Genomic DNA, 19691 nt, shown 5'->3' on the forward strand with positions numbered 1-19691 from the left:
AAGAGATAGGAATGGCCTCACAGCTCCAGATTTATCTGAATGACATTGTATGTGGGCCAGTGGTGGGATTCAGCCGGTTCGCACCTATTCGGGAGAACCGGTTGGTAACTTTCTAAGCAGTTCGGAGAACCGGTTGTTGGAAGAAATCTCATTTTGTTTTTCCTCACTTTACAGGGCTAATCCTGTAAGGAAGGCAGGAAGGAAACATTCTGGTGTTGTTTCTAGCCGAATCTTTATTGCTCTGCTTACAGAAACCGCCTCTCCGGTTAATCCTTATCACATAATAACAGCTAAGGTGAAGCGCCCATCGACGTGAGTGACATTGACTTGGCCACGCCCACCCAGTCACATCACCACCGAGCCCCACCTACTCAGTTGGTCATTAGGGCAGAGAACCGGTTGTTAAATTATTTGAATCCCACCACTGATCTGGGCCTACTTTATTTGGGATTTCGGCTGGGATGTGGAATCAAAATTGCTTAGATTCAGAGATGTAAGATCTCACAAAAGTAACACCCCCCCGCCACCTCCAAGATTTATTTTTAATTTGTTATTCTATAGAAAGGCCTGAGAAAAAAGTTAAAAAGCTAAATATTTCCTATTATCTTATGGTACTTTAAAAAGATTTGATAGAAACGGACTTAAGTTTTAAAATACACATACCAAAAAAAAAAAAAAATTCTAATATCTGATTCAGAAATATGTTTCAATATAGGAAAACCTTTCACTATTCAAAAGGCCAAAATGTTCAGAAAAAGAATAAAAAAAAATTCTAGTGATGCATTCAGAACAGATGTACAATTTAATACAAGACAAAATTAAAGATTTAATGCCTGCCAGCACCTTCTTGAAAGATAATTTCTATTTGTAGCAAAGATTTATAAGAATGTATAATAATTATAATTGTTTGAAAATTCATTTCGATTTCATACTGATCACTTCTTTATATACATTTATAGAATACCCATGATGTATATAATACATATACACACATATAGTATACGTACACAGAGTATACATGTGTGCTCGTGTGTGTAGGTGTATTTAAAGTAGCCATAATGCTATAGGTACAGCATATATTAAAAATTATTTCTCTCTTAGCAATAGCAATAGCAGTTAGACTTATATACCGCTTCCTAGGGCTTTCAGCCCTCTCTAAGCGGTTTACAGAGTCAGCATATCGCCCCCACAGTCTGAGTCCTCATTTCACCCACCTCGGAAGGATGGAAGGCTGAGTCAACCTTTGAGCCGGTGAGATTTGAACCGCTGAACTGCAGATAACAGTCAGCTGAAGTGGCCTGCAGTACTGCACCCTAACCACTGCGCCACCTCGGCTCTTCCCGAGTGGGCAGTTTTAAACATATGTCGAGATAGAGATGCTGAATCCATGTCTCAGGAATCAATCTTCTCTACAACTCTATTGCATTATTACTGCACATGAAGTTGCTAGGGGGGAATTGTGTGATGGGCCTGGTTTTGGAATCAATAATATTTGCTGATAATATTCAGTTATGCATCTCCATTTCTAGGATATACAGGAGTTGTGGTGAAAATCTTGACCCTCCGTCTTAAATTGTAAAGATGTAGATGGGAAGAAGTAGGTTGAGATTCAATACCAACAAGATTAAGCGGCTTTGGATTCAGGCTGTTAGCTGTTGGGAAAAATTCCAAAATCAGATCTGGACAGAGATATGATTTCTAAGGGGAAAAGAACCTGGTGTTTAATCACGAGATGTCCTTGACTTCATTTCTGCAGGAGGAGATAGAAGATGAGGCTTTTGTTGATTGACTATAGTCACTCAACACTCATCTCATAGATGAACTGCAGTAATATACTCTACATCTTAAAACTGGAAAAAAATGAAAAATGCAGGGACCTGTTAACAGGTGCAATACAGTAGTAATAAAGTAGGGAAGCACATTAATTATTCATTTGTTTACAGGTGTACTTCAAGATCACAATGATCATTTGTAAAGTCCTACATTGTTGGAGTCTGGCAATCTCTTAAGATTGCTTGCTCCAAGCAAAATCTCCCATCCAAGTTTTGCCTGCAGAGTATGACAAGAAGAGCACATAGGGTATATTAGCAAATGTGTATTGTTTTAGAAAAAAATAGAAGAAATTAAGAATCTTTACCCATAGTAAGTACTACTGTTCTGAATGGGAGTCTGTTTGATGATGCCTGTGAGTATAGTGTCTGCCAATTCATATCACTTAATAGCTAGAGGAACTTTTCTGAACTATGTACAAAGAAATATTTGTTTTAATATCTATCTGTGATGCTGAAAGGCTGTGATGTTACTTTAAATTCTTTGAAAGTCTTTTCTTTTTTCTCTTAGAAATTCCAACTGTTAGATAAAAGCTTTAATGTCAAACTATGCTTCCCCGTCACTAGTAAATATTCACAAAAAGATATAGAGGATTGCTCCTAAAGAAATCTGGATGATACAATCAAGTAGTCTTCTTTATGGATGCCTAAATTACTTCTACATGCACTTAACATTCCTACTGACTTCCTCTTCCTCTTCTAGTTCCAGATTTTTTGAGTTTATCAGTCCAGTTAACTTACAGGAGAACATTTTGAAATGCAGGGATATTGCAACCGACCCAGGTAGTAAAATTGTTGATGCAGAAAGTAATATCTATAGTCTATACCAGATGGTTAGCATACCCAGTGAAAATCCAGATTTACAACATCAAAAGTCTACTGGATATAGTTGTAGCAATAGCAATAGCAGTTAGACTTATATACCGCTTCATAGGGCTTTCAGCCCTCTCTAAGCGGTTTACAGAGTCAGCATATCGCCCACCACAGTCTGGGTCCTCATTTCACCCACCTCGGAAGGATGGAAGGCTGAGTCAACCTTGAGCCGGTGAGATTTGAACCGCTGAACTGCAGATAACAGTCAGCTGAAGTGGCCTGCAGTACTGCACCCTAACCACTGCACCACCTCGGCTCTTGTGAAGTTGTGAAGCAGAAGTTCAGTTTACATACAGGGTAATTATTTTCCTCAAAAATAAGCTCCCTCTAATTCTAGAAGATGGAGATCCAGCCACAGGAGTGCTAATGCAAATTTACATGAGAAACTAGCCTTAATACTGTTATGCTAATGATACTCATTGCTACTTCGGCCATGGCTGAACAACATGTTTTTATTTGCTCTGATTTCTTACATTTTGGAATTGCAGTTACTTGTGTGCTTAGCTTTTCATTTTGCTCTTTGGATTATCTATAGAGTGCCTTTAAAGTTTTATTAGCAATATTAAAATGCCTCATGTGAAATATTCACCACTAAAATGTTGGCTGTATCGTTGTTATAATGAAAAGGATGCTTTTAGTTGTACAATCTTGTTTTTACTCTCTATGCTAAATTTGGGTTCAAAATTATTGAGGAAATTTTTTGGAGACAATAGCAGTTTTCTGGGTTTTATCAAACGATCCGAATCGTCTAATTAAAAACCAAGGCTAAGACTTTTTTTAAAAATTTATGTTATCGACAAAGTTGTAGGATATACTGGGAAGTTTATTTCAGGAAAAGGCAATGACAAACCACTGCTATTCTATTGCCAAGAAAGCTCTTCACAAAGGAAGTTCATTAGTTCAACCTCAATCTGAATCCCATGTTGGGGTAGGTGACCGAGGTGTAACTTCAGTTATCACTTGGCCTATTGGATTCTGCATAGTAAATCTCAGGCATGTCAGTACATTGTATAAAGAGATTAAAGCCATGGTCTGCTTTTTCAGTCCTTGTCTTTCCTAGCTGTTTAAACTGTTAGCAATAGCAATAGCAGTTAGACTTATATACCGCTTCATAGGGCTTTCAGCCCTCTCTAAGCGGTTTACAGAGTCAGCATATCGCCCCCAACAATCTGGGTCCTCATTTTACCCACCTCGGAAGGATGGAAGGCTGAGTCAACCTTGAGCCGGTGAGATTTGAACAGCCAAACTGCAGCTTAGCAGTCAGCTGAAGTGGCTGCAGTACTGCACTCTAACCATCTCGGCTCTTAGCTGTTCATACCAAACTGGCGCTAATAGTAAAGGGATCATCTTCGTTGGTTTAGCAGGAAGAGAATGTGTTCCCTAACCCTAACCCTAACCCTCCATAAAAAAGACAGAAAACAGAGAAAACCTATCCATAACACAAGGGATCTGAACAACAATAAACCAGTCTCAAATTTTACACTTCCTGGAGAGCAAATGAAAAGAATTGTCACCTTGTAATCCTGTTGCATGTGAATTTAGTGATAATCTTGATTATTTAAATTGCCCTTTCAGCTAGGTTCACCTTGGTAGATGATCTATGCCAGTGTTTCCCAAATTGTGGTACGCGTACCCCCGGGGATACAGGAAGAGTTTGGTGGGGGTACGCATTACACCGGAGTCTGGTGGGGATCACGTGGGAATATGTGCTTAGCTGAGCCCACAGAACAAGGAAAGAAATAGGCGCGTATCACAGTTTTTACATGGGAACTGGGGCCATCGTACATCGTATCGCAACTCATTATGGCGGGAACTTCTGCGCAGCCTTCACGCAGCTCGGGTTCGGCCATTTTTAAACTGCGTGAACATTAACAGTTGACGTTGAGCCGCAGAGCTGTTTAAACGCCGGAGAATTTCAGTGTTATCTAACGGTTAGACAGTCTTGTGAGGCGTGACATGGCGTGAATCTACTGCACTTCGTTACAGAGAAAACTTACTTCTTTAATAGTTAGTTTTTATTAAAGCATATGTTTTTTATGAGGCGTACTCAGCGTTACGAAAATTATAGAAGGGGTACACATATGTCAAAAGTTTGGGAAACACTGATCTATGCTGAAAAGTGCAGAATATAATCCTGCTAGTTCTGGTTATGGTCTTTTGTCATTGGCTGTATCCAGTAAATGATATTGGAGGTTCATCTGACAGACTTCATTAGAACAATTCTTTAGCAAGTATTTTGCTATCCCAATGAACAACCTGTAAAGCTGCAAATAAGGTCAGGTACCCTTCCTTAGGCTTTTTCAATATAAGGAGAGACAACCTCTCTCTTTTGTGAAGTTGGGCCATCCTCCACCTACAGATGGTTTGGGGAATGCATATTAGCCTTATTAAGGTGAAATCAGCAATCATACTCACAATTCAACATCTAGATCACAGATCTTTAAAGGTGCTTCTCTTTTAAAATGGAGAAGGATAACAATGGATTTATGTATACATGATAGAGGATTGGTGATATAATGTATAACCCTAAGAATATATTATAAAGGTATCTTCTTGTTGATAAATAATTTTAATAAGGAAGTAATTAAAAATTGGTGTATGTATGTGTGTGTGTGTGTGTGTGTGTGTGTGTGTGTGTATGTGTGTATGTGTGTGTGTGTGTGTGTATTTGTGCTGATAAATAAATAAAGGGAGACTAGTATAGATCTATTTCAAGCTATTTAGCTCTCATCAGCTAGCCATACCCTTACTGGGATTCGAACCTGTGCTGTATTGCATCTTAGGCAAACGTCTTAGCCATTATGCCACAGGTCTCCTCCTTATCAGCTGAAAACATATATATATATATATATATATATATATGTTTTCTGAGGTTTTCGCGGGTGTTAGTATGTAGGTCTCTAGTTGTTCGGGTTTTCTCCCGCATAGAATTGGAGATGTCTTGGCGACATTTCGACGAAGTCTCATTCGTCATCTTCAGGCTGCTTCAGACTACTTCACTACTCCTGGAAACACCAAACCTGAAGTAGTCTGAAGCAGCCTGAAGATGACGAATGAGACTTCGTCGAAACGTCGGCAAGACATCTCCAATTCTACGCGGGAGAAAACCCGAACAACTAGAGACCTACATATATTGTAGATCATACATTCAAACAAAGATGTTATTCCTTCATTTTTCAACAAGGTGTTTTATATATATATATATATATATATATATATATATATATATATATATATATATATATATATATATATATATATATATATATATATATATATATATATATATATATATATATATATATATATATATATATATATATATATATATATATATATATATATATATATATATATATGAAGTGACTATTTAGAACACCTTGTTGAAAAATGAAGGAATAACATCTTTGTTTGAATGTATGATGTACAAGGACAATAATGAACATAAGCATACTCGATAGATGATTGGTGGGATTATACATAATTGAAAACAGTGATATACAAACATAAATAGTCGGTAAATCTTTTACATATTGTAAAAATATTCAGAATGGGATAAGTGATTATATAAAGGTATATTGTTATTAAACAGACAATCAAGAATATAAGGGATTTAGGTTTATTGAAAAAAAATATCAATTGTGATTGAATATACATTGTACAATGAAAGTGAGGTATTTAGTTATATTAGATGAAAAATCTATGATTGTAAATGTAATTGTAAATGTAATTATTTTTTATTCTAAAATTTTAAATGTTTCTTTTGTCTTGCTGTGAGCCGCCAGGAGTCCCAATGGGAGTGGGCGGCATACAAATTTTATTAAACTCGAAACTCGAAACTCGAATTGAGAATATGGAGGAAAAAACACTTGTAACCAAATGACATGCTGTATGTAATGGATGAGATCATTTTTTTTTAATATTGTTTCTTTTTATGTTTAAAAACAAAAAAACAGATTGCCAAAAAAAAGGTGCATTTCTTTGGTGAGGTTTCTAATTGTGACTTGGTTTTAACATTAATTTTAATGCATGCTTCCAGGTTTATACAATGGAACCTTCGCTATTCAACAGAATAAGAAGATTGTGATATTCAGTATGTACATTGTTTTAAGCATATACTGGCGCTGATATCTGAAGAAAAAAAAATCAGATTTTTCTACTGGTTTGCTTCTCCATAATGGAAATCCCTTACCTTCCACTTAATGATGAAAAGTAGGGTACCACATGTATCCCCAGTGGGCCTCCTTCCCCAGGTATCTCTACGATTCTTGTCACACCACTAAAAAAAAGGGGGAAAGCATCAATTATCTTCAAAAGAAAGCAAGACAAGCAGAAAGATTATTCGACCTTGTAATAGGCACTTATTGTACCTCAGTATCTTTTACCAATCCCTGAAATAAATGGTCATTAACAACTTGCAATTCCATAACACCATCCCTTTAATACTTAGGTCATAAAGTTTGTTCTGTATATTCTATGAGGTAGATTACATAGTCTATACAATATACTGGTAGTTGCTAAATATGTCTATGAAAGCCGGTGTGGTACAGTGGTTAAGGTAAACGCTAAAAACTGGGAGTTCTAGTCCCACCTTAGACACAAAGCCAGCTGGATGACTTTGGGCTCAGTTTATGACCACTCGTGCAGCAACTTTCAAAAGCTTGTGACTGGTATGTGAAGTTATGGCCTTTGTAGATTCCATGCTCATGGGATCACAATTCAAGCACTTGCAACCAGTTTGCAATTACAAGGGGTACAGGGTCAAATGAATGTCATCTGCAAACTTCTCTACCAGCTTCTCACCAAGTCAAGTCACTCCTGCTGCTTTTTCACACATCCACCCACACTCTACAGCAATAGCACTTAGACTTATATACCGCTCCATAGTGCTTTTACAGCCCTCGCTAAGCAGTTTGCAGAAACAGCATATTGCCATCAACAATCTGGGCCTTCATTTTATCGATCTCAGAAGGATGGTAGGCTGAGTCAATCTTGAGCAAGTCAGAATCGAACTGCCGAAATGCGGGCAGTCAGCTGAAGTAGACTGCAGTACTGCATTCTGCCCGCACTGCGCCATCAAGGCTAACAGCACCCATTTATGTCAACCACAAGCTGTCTTTCTTGGAACGCATACTCTTCCAAAGACTTGGCCATGGGAGTTTCTCTCTTAATACCCATGCAATCCTGGGATTATGGTGGCAACTGGTATCGATGTCACTATGTGATGTGGTCACATGAGGTCACACTTTACAACCACATCACTTAGCAAAGAAAATGCCCATCTCAATTGTCATCATAACCCAAAGACTTTTGGGATGTATTAAAAACACAACATCAGAAGGAGAGAGGGCAGGAAGGAAGAGAGAGGGTAGGAGTAGGGGAGAGGTAAGGGAAAAAGGAAGGGGAAGGAGAGGAGGAAGGAAGGAAGCAGAAAAGGAAGGGAGGGAGAAAATAAGGTGGTGTTACAACAGGCGCTAGGGATGGTAAACAAAGCAACCCAAACTGTATATTATAACCTTTTAAATGGAATAACAAAAGTATAAGAATGGCAAAGAAAAAGAATAACTATGTGAATGTATACCTAGAATTGTATGTAAGAGAATAAATGATAGTAAGACTATAAAGCATAATATAGGTAAAAATATATTGTTATAAATAGCTAAGTATAATTAAATATAGAATAGTACATAAAAATGGATAACAATTAAGGGGACCATGAATGCAAGATAGAAATGTATAGAAGGGAAAACACTAACTGTAAAGAAACCGATACGGAACTGCTGTATGATATATGATGGAACTTCTTGTTCCTATGTGGTTTTAAGTCATGTGTTTGTTTTTGTTGATGTGTTGATGTGTTTAAAATAAAAATTGGAAAAAAAAACACAACATCATAAGCTGGTTTAAGACTGACTTGCTTCAATAGAAAGAGAGCATTACGTCTAGATATGTTCATGCAATATTTATTGTTGTATTTGAACTACGCCTACCTATTGGATGTACACTAGAGCTGCTGGCTTAATTATTATTTTTTAAAGTGAGGATGGGAGTGGGAATAGTAGAAATAACCCTTGAAATCACCTTGGAGATAAACATACTATAACATGGCATAGCAAGTTACATTACAGAACTGGTCTCTTTTGTTGCAGAGAACAAGGCAGAGGAGATGAGAACTTCACCTCAGAAAATTCTGTCATGTGTAGTGTTGGGCAATCACACTAGTCATACTTTTCTACTTCAATATTTACTTATTAAACAATAATTCTCTTTCTAGGCTGAATTAATCTTTAATACTTTTGAGGAGACTATAATTGTAATTGGTATCTGAGCATGCCACAGCATTCAGATATTCAGTTCAGCATTCTTACAATACATCAAGGCTTATAAAAATTGTCACAAATAAATGTGTGAATCAGCCTCTATGCTTTAAACAAAAAATATATAGAATTCTGTTACCTAAATTGATGAAATTAAACTACTTGCAGTATAATAAAATAATCCACGAAGAAAGGCTGAAGTATGCCATGCTTCAGGAAATCAGTAGCCTTTATGCATATTATGTACTTTTTTTCTTTCAGAATTCTTTATTTATATTTTTGGAAAAATAAATGTTTAAAAGCAAGGGGAATATATATTCATCTTACTGTTTTTAATAAGTAGCCACTTTAAAAATTGCTGAGAGGTAGCAGGTGAGTATTTCACCCAATTCTGCACTGTATAAACAATAATTGGAAAAGGGTAAAGTGAACAGACGTCCCGATTTTGGCGGGACAGTCACAATTTTTAATAATTTGTCCCGTGTCCCACGGCGTGTTCAAAAAATTCATTTTTATGATGGTTTCAGTGTCCTGGGGTCATGTAATCGTCTTTTGTGACCTTTTGACAAAATATAAAATTTTTAATCAATTCCCCCCCCCACACACACCGGTCAATGGTGTCCCTCTTTACCAATCTGAAAATCTGGCCACCTTAGAAAAAGGTCTAATTCAAATGAAGAAACCCGGATTTCTTTATTGAGCATTTGCTGTAATTTAGGAAAATGCTAATCATTTCACAAATGAGACTGACTTAAGTTGGATTCATTGTCAGGCAGATCTCATATCATGTCTCTCCATGAATGAACGTGAATAAATATAAACTGCGGACTAAGATAGCAGTCTAGAGAAGCATCTTTCAAAGTGTGGTCTGGGAGAGGGCTTGAAATCCTCAAGACCTAAGAGGATCCAAGCAGTTAAACGAAGAAATATTTTAAGATTTATCAATTTTAATTTCTCATACAAACAAAAGCTCTTTGGAGTGTTCCAAAATTATTAAGCAGTGGTCCTAAAACCAAAAGATTTGAGAATCACTAGTCTAGGGTAAGGCATAAAGGCGGAAATAGAAGCAGATAATAAAAGAACAGATACCTGGGGTGGGAGGGTATCCTCACCGTTTTAAATGGATTGTGCTATCCACTAGCTGTAGTTTTTCTATCCATTTTCCTATTAACTAAGTGAGTTCAGACCCGAGATGGCGCAGTGGTTAGGGTGCAGTACTGCAGGCCACTTCAGCTGACTGTTATCTGCAGTTCAGCGGTTCTAATCTCACCGGCTCAAGGTTGACTCAGCCTTCCATCCTTCCGAGGTGGGTGAAATGAGGACCCGGATTGTTGGGGGCGATATGCTGACTCTGTAAACCGCTTAGAGAGGACTGAAAGCCCTATGAAGCGGTATATAAGTCTAACTGCTATTGCTATTGCTATTCAGGAAGCTGCTTTGAGAGAATATTTGCCTGGATGGTGACATATAAATATTTCAAATCACAGAGAGATGCAGGACAGAATCTTCTTCATCAGCTGACTCCTAATATGACTCAAAGATACTATTTTTCTCTGTGAATTGCTGGCAGAGGGTATTGATGATATGCCAAGATTTCTAAATTTAAATGGCTACAGCAGGCTAGCTTTCTTCTTACTGACTCTGGAGTGTAAGATATGATTACATCACCATTCCAGTAAAATTAAACAAGGACATTTATTTCCTCACAAAAATACCATTCCAGTTACTAGCTTGAATTTAGAGAGAGAAAAAAAATCTCTGCTGAGGAAAAACAAATAATTCTGTGAAAGATAAGCAATGAACCTTCTGCATTGGAAATTGTCAATAACTGCTACATTATAAAATGTATTGCAAAGTTCAAACTTATTTCTACATATTTAATAAAATGAACTGCACACTAGTGCATGGACTAAATTGCCAATAGCCTCTGTTTGTGCACAGAATATTACAATTTTCAGTATTATGTGTCTGAATTTACATTTTCTATACATCCTGGGTAATTTGAGAAACACAAATTTGTCCAGTTGTATCACTCTTCTCTTGATTTGTTTTGAAGCGTTTATTTGCAATCATAGATTTTAGCAAAACCGCTCTTCTCAAAAATAATGTACTTTAATAAAAATGTTTCAAAATTGTATTCAACACGGACTTCATGTCTTCAAGGAAAAAATCCATTATCCTTATAGGTAGCTTCTAAGTAATGACTAGCTGTTAAATTTCATGAATATTCCTTTTATATTTCAAAACGTACAACTATAATTTCTTAGATCTTTGGATATAATAATTATTGCAGATAAAGTGATACAAGATTATTCTAATTATCTTAAGTTATTATCCTAAATTTGGGATGCAAACTGCAAATAAATAGCAATAGCAGTAGACTTATATACCGCTTCATAGGCCTTACAGGCCTCTCTAAGCGGTTTACAGAGAGTCAGCATATTGCCCCCAACAATCTGGGTCCTCATTTTACCCACCTCGGAAGGATGGAAGGCTGAGTCAACCCTGAGCCGGTGAGATTTGAACCGCTGACCTGCTGATCTAGCAGTAGCCTGCAGTGCTGCATTTAACCACTGCGCCACCTTGGCTCTTGTAATGACTTGTAATATACAAGTAATGACTTGTATAAACTCTGCCACTGGGTTTATTTTTTTAAACATACACATATGTTTAAACATTTACATATACATTCTTCCTAATGTTTTTCCTCAGGTGCAGGATCTGTTTTTTTCCCCCCAAATCAACTGTGGCTTGATCCATTGGTTGCGATAGGAATTGACTAATCAATTCGTTCTGAGACTAAGATTGTGTGATGGAATCTTGTCCATCTTCCCAGGATGTGGGGAATGTATTCCACAAGAGCAAATCACAGCACAATTTGTGTGGCAGAAAACGGATGAAGAGGTCTCCTCGCTTATAGTTACCAGAGTACATGTTTTATGGGGCAAGTAGTCTGCTTTAGTTTGGTAAGATGTTTGTATGTGAGGAACATACATGGAGCTTAACATGTCATTGGCTGAGAAAGTAGCTGGCTCAAGATCACCTAGCCACTTTTCATGCTTAGGCAGGGCTAGAACTCAATCTCCTGGTTTCTAATCTGGCGCCCTGACCACCTGACCAAACTGCTTCTCTTTATTAAAAATGTTCTTTACAACATATATTTCTCCTAGATTTTTTTAATCTAGGAAATTAGAGGCCAATCTCTAATAATGCCACATTGCTGTATGTCTTTAAAAAATGTTAATGTTAGCAACAAATTTTAATTTTAAATTGATTAATCACAGTGGTGGGTTTCAAAAATTGTTGGAACCTACTCTGTGGGTGTGGCCTCCTTTGTGGGAGTGGCTTGCTGCCCATGTGACCAGATGGGAGTGGCTTGCTGCCCATGTGACCGGATATGAAGATGCCGACGACACTTGTCAGAACCACCTTAAATTACCTCACACACAGCACTGGCATGCATAAGAATAGGATGTAAACTTGTTTTTTTAAAAGGCATCTTTGGTTTGCGTTAAAACAACTTCAACACACGCAATGTTCTGATTGCACCACAAACGCAGTAGTCATCCTTACCTTTCACAGAGGCACTGAGTTTTATAAATATGAGCATGATAGTGTAGAATAATCATATCCAAGGACCAGTGATGGGTTTCAAAAAATTTTGGAACCTCTTCTGTAGGTGTGGCCTGCTTTCCGGGTCCACTGGTGGAACCTCTTCTAACCGGTTCGGTAGATTTGACGAACCGGTTCTACCGAATAGGTGCGAACTGGTAGGAACCCACCTCTAATTAATCAAAAATATTACTGGGATCTCCAAAAACATACTAGTAAAAATGGTCATCAGGTTTTCTCTGTTGGAGATGCAAAATATTTAAGACTCACTGACCCAAACGATATGGTCTTGTAAACTTTTGAACTTCTCTGGAGTAGAATGTTAATGTACATAAGTAGGCTTATAAGGAAATCCCTAAATGTTAAGTATGCTAATGTGATGTTGAATTATATATCAAAACTCTAGAAACTGACTGTCCATGAGGAATTATGGTTATACCAGGGGAGGGGGGGAGAATTAAACCAAGAAATTGAGAAAGCGATCATACATTAAGAACTGGCTTTTTCAAATGTGCAACTTGTCTGTTTTGGAAAAAGAATATTTTCTACTAATCAAAGGAGAAGTATTATGTATTTTAATAACATAAGGGCATCATTAGGTGTCTATTATTTTGCATCTGATTATAGTATAATAGAATATAGTATTATATGGTAGTTTTTATAAGCCTGTAATTATCCATACATTTACCATATATGTCTGGTTTTTAATTCAACTCTTTAGTAACACTTTAGTATTACAATTGTTAAATTTTATTATGGACGTGAAGCAGAGGTGGGTTCCTACCAGTTCACACCAGTTTGGTAGAACCAGTTCGTCAAATCTACTGAACCGGTTAGAAGAGGTTCCACCAGAAAGCAGGCCACACCTACAGAAGAGGTTCCAAATTTTTTGGAAACCCACCACTGATACACACACAGAGAAAGAGAAAGAAAGAAAAAAAGAAAAAAGAAAGAAAAAGTGAGAGAGAGATGAAAGAAAAAAGGAAAAAGGGACAGAGACAAAAGGAAGGAGAGAGAGAGAGAAAGAAAGAAAAAAGAAAGAAAAAGTGAGAGAGAGATGAAAGAAAAAAGGAAAAAGGGACAGAGACAAAAGGAAGGAAAGAGAGAGAGAGAGAGAGAGAGAGAAAGAAAGAAAGAAAGAAAGAAAGAAAGAAAGAAAGAAAGAAAGAAAGAAAGAAAGAAAGAAAGAAAGAAAAAACAAAACACATGGCCAGCAAGCCACTCCCACCAGGTCACATGGCTGGCAAGCCACTCCCACAAAGGAAGCCACACCCATAGAGTAGGTTCGGAAAAATTTTTGAAACCCACCACTGACGTGAAGACAGTTCATGTGAGGGATCGGGTTTGTCCGTTCTTTTTTTCCTTTGATCATTTAGTGGAATTTTATTATTGAGGTATATTCTGATACTGTGTTTATATTTAGTAATCTTCTAAAATAAAGAAGCATCTTTGAGGAAAAATGATGAGGATGAGGACTACTCCGTTCAAAACTTTAATTGTTCATCATGAGAGCACTAAATAGCCAAACTACAATGAACCCTTGTAGAAAGCAATTTCATCTATAGGTTCACAGCAGAGAAAATTGTGACATAATGCCTATTATATAAATGCCCACACTTTTCAGTCAGAGACTGTTGCATTCCCCATCTTTCGCTTGGCAGTTCTGGGGAAATTATTAGACAGAGTTGATATTTCAGCATGGAATACATCAGGAACAAGGAGGTGATATAGACCTAATCAGGAAATTGAGTCAATCAACATGCGGCATTAGCTACTGATTAAATCTACAACCTTGCAGGAAATTAAAGTGACAGCAAAACAGGAAAGAGAAGCTGATGTGGTCAACAATGGAATAATAAGTGGTTGTCCAGGCAAATGCAGGCATCATATAAAGGCTATAGAAGACTTTCGGGGAAATACCTCCTACTGAGCCAAGAGTCTTTGTGGAAGAGATCCAATTACTGCATTTTTACAGATATAACTGAAAAGAAATACCCTCTTATTCCAACTTAACTGAAGCAGGGGATATCGTCAAAGGAATGTTTTGCAAGATACGCTATTATTATATTGTTTCACACAAGCAGACAACATGAGCCAAAATAGATCTTTTCTCTGCATTTTTGAGATTTGAACAGACTTAACATGGAAGATGCCAGGAAAACCCTTTGCTAAAGCTGAAGCTTCTCTGGACATGAAGATGGAAAGAAAGAGGGCATTTGTATTTTCAAAGAGTAGAAGATCACAAATTGGGAAGAAGGATGGAAGGAGACCTGATCCGACAAATGCGTGAACGTCAAAAGCGTGCCGACAAAACCGCGGCGCTAAAACCGCGATGTCAAGCACGCCGACAACAGCGCGCCGACAGAAGCGCGATTTAAGTTAAGGTAAGGTTTAGGGTTAGGTTTAGGGTTAGGTTTAGGGTTAGGTTTAGGGTTAGGGTTACAGCGCGCTTCTGTCGGCGCGCTGTTTTCGGTGCGCTTCAGCGCTCATTCGTCGGCACGGTTTTGTCGGCGCGGTTTTGTCGGCGCGGTTTAGTCAGACGCACTTTTGTCGTTCGCGCATTTGTGGTGGAACCGGAAGGAGAACATGAAGGAGCAACTTGTATGTGAAACTATATGAAATACTTTATTGTAGTCATTAGCCAGCACAGGTTTTCATGTGTGAATGAGTTATTAGAGACTACTGCTCATTGACAAAGAATAGGTATAACCGGTACCAGCTGAAGAAAAATACTTTTTAAATAGACTTCCTTCATATATTTACAGCAAAAGGTTCCGTTGATCATGCATGAGTAAATGAGCACTTTAATTCAAGATATAACCAAAATAAAGGGGGGGGGATCCAAAATATCTACGAAAGCAATACTTCTATAAGAAATAATTGAAAAATCAGAGAATAATATGCAAGTTTTTGTATTCTTCAGAAGACTTCATCAGACAAGACATTAAAGAAAGAAGCATGGGGTTCTGTTGGTAGAGAAAATGTAAAAGGAAGAAAAACCAAGTTTGAAGGATTTTAATTTTTAAAATAATATTTATATTATTATAGCTTTGGTTATTAAAGTAATATACAAATTTAAACTGATTCCAAAAATGGCTCAGTCTGGGACACTATAGAACAGTGATAGCTAAAATGCGAGGGCACACACACAATAGCACGCATGCCAACACCCATAATGTAAAGCATGCCCCTACATATGTATGCCCACACAACCCAGGCATTATCAATAGCAATAGTTAGACTTATATACCGCTTCGTAGGGCTTTCAGCCCTCTCTAAGCGGTTTACAGAGTCAGCATATTGCCCCCAACAACAATCCGGGTCCTCATTTTACCCACCTCGGAAGGATGGAAGGCTGAGTCAACCCTGAGCCTGGTGGGATTTGAACAGCCGAACTGCTGAACTGCAGTCAGCTGAAGTAGCCTGCAGTGCTGCATTTAACCACTGCGCCACCTCAGCTCATAAGGAAATTATGATTCTCCCCCTTAGCTTCTTCTTCATCATATCCCACATATTTACAAGTATTCCTTTTTGTAGTTAAATGTGATTATGCTGAAACAGTTGAAAGTTTCTTATACATGTTTATTCTGTGTGTAATAGGAATTGTGGTCATTTCCCCCAATTTTTGCCATTCATCTCACACCAGATTACTATTACTAGAGATTTAACATAGGGTTGTCTCTCTTCCTACAGCTTTTTTCAAGTAAGTGAAAAGTAGCAGGTCTTTCCTTTGGATTTGCATCATGACACTGAGTCCCAAGTTAGATGGCAACATCATGTAGTTGAACCCCCAAATGAAATAAGTATAAGTATAATCTTTATTGTCATTGTACTTAAATACAACAAAATTAGAAGATGGCAATACAGAGGCTTTATGACATCTTGAAATCCACCAAGTGCTAATATTTTTAAACTACAAGATTTCGGTTCACCGACAAGTGCACGCTCGACAAAACCGTGCCGATGAAACCGCCGCGAGAAAAGAGTGAGGTCAAAATCGCGCCTACAGAAGCGCGCCGATAAATGTGCGCCGACGAAAGTGTGCCATCAAGAAACAACGCGAAAACAACGTAAGAATGCTAACCCTAAACCTAACCCTAACCCTAACCCTTACCTTAACCCTAATTGCGCTTTCGTTGGCGCACATTTATCGGCACGCTTCTGTGGGCGCAATTTCGACCTCGCTCCTTTCTCGCTGCGGTTTTGTCGGCGCGCTTTTGTCGGGCGCTCATTTGACGGGTCACGCAAGATTTCTATAGTCTTTTATCTACTCTAATAGGTATTTTAAAGTAATATATGTATAAATTTGCATTCTTAAAAGCAAAAATTTCTAGACTTGCTTACATTATACAAATAGAGATAAAAAGAAATATAAATATAAACTGATTTTTTTTTACCTGAAATTAAGTTTTGTTTTCTGAGATGTCAGTGTATCATTATGCGTGGTGAAATCCCAGGCGTCTGAAGATGATTGTGCTGAACACTAAAAGATATAAACAATATGCATTTTAAATCTGTTATATCAACAGCATGATACTGAAGAATGAAGCTGTAAAAAAACAAAACATTGAAATACCACATTGTTCTTGAACAGGTCCTACATAGCTCTTATAATGATAGTTACAGAGAACTGCAAAACTGAACATTAACACCGATGTTCAAATATTTTATCTGCTATTACTGTATTTATCACCATTCTTCATGAGACAGCTGGAAACACTAGAAAGGGAAATTTTATTTGTATGAGAGAAAATGATATATTTTGAAGAGATACAATAGCATCAGAAGCAGAAATCACGTGTACTTGCTTAAGTTTTGAAAATATTGTGGGCTGCTTGGATGAGTGCAGATTAGCATCCAAAACTACAGCTAACCATTAAGAAAGGTATTAAAGTAATTTAAGTAATATGAAAAATTTATTGTATCTAGAAAGAAAAATCTTAAGGAATGTCTCCTTATAGTCATTAGTATTCCACAATATATCACTATGGTTAAAAGGCAAATACTACATAAATTAAGAAAATGGGAAATGGACTGGACACATTTCACCTAATTAATATTTTGTTTGACTGTCAATTATATGCCCCCTTCTGTCTTAAATTCTTAACCTTCCTTTCGGAAAGAACAACTTACTGGGATTCAAATCACAGATTGTCATATTTCCTCCTGAGCTCAATTGTACATATTGTAAGCCAGAATTGATAAATTTATAACTAAGACAGTCATCCTATGAACCCAATGCATTGAACAAATTGGGGTACCCTGCAAGGGAGAGTCATTTATGTGATTACTTTAATTCCTCCTTTCTTTCTTATTCTGAAATTAGATTAATATTTTCTATTTTATGCTTTATTTTTTATTCTATTGATAAGGTTGTAATGCTAGTCAATCAATAAACTATCTAATTCATTAAACATGAATATTACTTATCAAGTTATTTGATGATCCGGAATCTTATATTTTACCGAATGTTGTTTTGGCTCACAATGAATACAGTGGAAGACACTAGCTAAAGGCAAAACTAGTGATTTCTTCATAGTTAAGATTTCTCAGGCTCCTCTATAACTATTTTAGCTTCTTAGTAATCCCATAGTGATGTTTTAAGATCACTTTGAAATCTTTGATATATAGGAACCAAAAAATTATTAAAGAAATTTTCACCAGGAGAAAAGGAGAGATGGACAATATTGGTCTGAACCGGGATGGAAATGTTCTGCTTAAGCATGTCATGGCTTTGCATGAAGAATTAGAGTTTGAAAGAAATAAACCACATAGTCTTCTTACATTTCCTAGAGAGGTTTTAAGACAATTATTCTTCTCTCTCTCTCTCTCTCTCTCTCTCTCTCTCTCTCTCTCTCTCTGTCTCTCTCTGTCTCTCTCTGTCTCTCTCTCTCTGTCTCTCTGTCTGTGTCTCTCTGTCCCTCTCTCTGTCCCTCTCTCTGTCTCTGTCTCTGTCTCTCTGTCTCTCTCTGTCTCTCTGTCTCTCTCTGTCTCTCTCTGTCCCTCTCTCTGTCTCTCTGTCTCTCTCTGTCTCTCTCTGTCTCTCTGTCTCTCTCTGTCCCGCTCTCTGTCTCTGTCTCTCTGTCTCTCTGTCTCTCTCTGTCTCTCTGTCTCTGCCTGTCTGTCTCTCTGTCTGTCTCTCTCTGTCCCTCTCTCTGTCTCTCTGTCTCTGTCTCTCTCTCTGTCTCTCTCTCTGTCTCTCTGTCTCTGTCTCTCTGTCTCTCTGTCTCTCTCCCTCCCTCCCCACCCCTCTCTCTCTCATTGTCATAAAACAAGGAGGAGTTCAAATTTGCAATTAGGAAACCAAGAAAAGATATAAGATGTTTAGGGCATCAAAGAGCTAATCTGGTTTCCAACTGCCCCCAAACATTCTTCCCTTCACAATCCTTAAACAGGTTTAAAGTTATCTTGCCCTAGCTAGCTAGAACTCTACACAGAAGCAAATCTGTTAGATTTATATATAGATATATAGAGGTGATATAGATGATATAGATAGATAGATCTTTAATTATATACATAAATACATACATAGATACATACCAGAGATGGGTTCCTACCAGTTCGCACCTATTCGGTAGAACCGATTCGTCAAATCTACCGAACCGGTTAGAAGAGGTTCCACCGGTGGACCCGGAAAGCAGGCCACACCTACAGAAGAGTTTCCAAACTCTTTTGAAACCCACTACTGGTCCTTGGATATGATTATTCTACACTATTATGCTCCTATTTATAAAACTCAGTGCCTCTGTGAAAGGTAAGGGTGACTACTGCGTTTGTGGTGCAATCAGAACATTGCGTGTGTTGAAGTTGTTTTAACGCAAACCAAAGATGCCTTTTCAAAAACAACTTTACATCCTATTCTTATGCATGCCAGTGCTGTGTGTGAGGTAATCTAAGGTGGTTCTCACAAGCGTCGTCGGCATCTTCATATCCGGTCACATGGGTGGCAAGCCACTCCCATCCGGTCACATGGGCAGCAAGCCACTCCCACAAAGAAGGCCACATCCACAGAGTAGGTTCGAACAATTTTTGAAACCCACCACTGATACATACACACACT

The 19691-nt window shown here is 37.7% G+C and overlaps 1 protein-coding gene across 1 annotated transcript in view; it reads right to left on the reverse strand.

Moving 5' to 3' along the window:
* PARD3B (par-3 family cell polarity regulator beta) overlaps window positions 1-19691 on the reverse strand; it is a 587816-nt gene that overhangs the window by 420886 nt on the left and 147239 nt on the right. Inside the window, exons 5-6 of the mRNA XM_087706906.1 lie at window positions 17029-17114; window positions 6895-6981 (exon numbers count right to left, since the gene is read on the reverse strand). Of these exons, the coding sequence (XP_087563032.1) occupies window positions 6895-6981; window positions 17029-17114 (173 nt within the window). The remainder of the gene's footprint in view (window positions 1-6894; window positions 6982-17028; window positions 17115-19691) is intronic.

The sequence above is a fragment of the Thamnophis sirtalis genome, unplaced genomic scaffold (assembly GCF_051295495.1).
Source record: "Thamnophis sirtalis isolate CommonGarterSnake01/CBP01778 unplaced genomic scaffold, rThaSir2_p1.2 scaffold_1, whole genome shotgun sequence".
Lineage (NCBI taxonomy): Eukaryota > Metazoa > Chordata > Lepidosauria > Squamata > Natricidae > Thamnophis > Thamnophis sirtalis.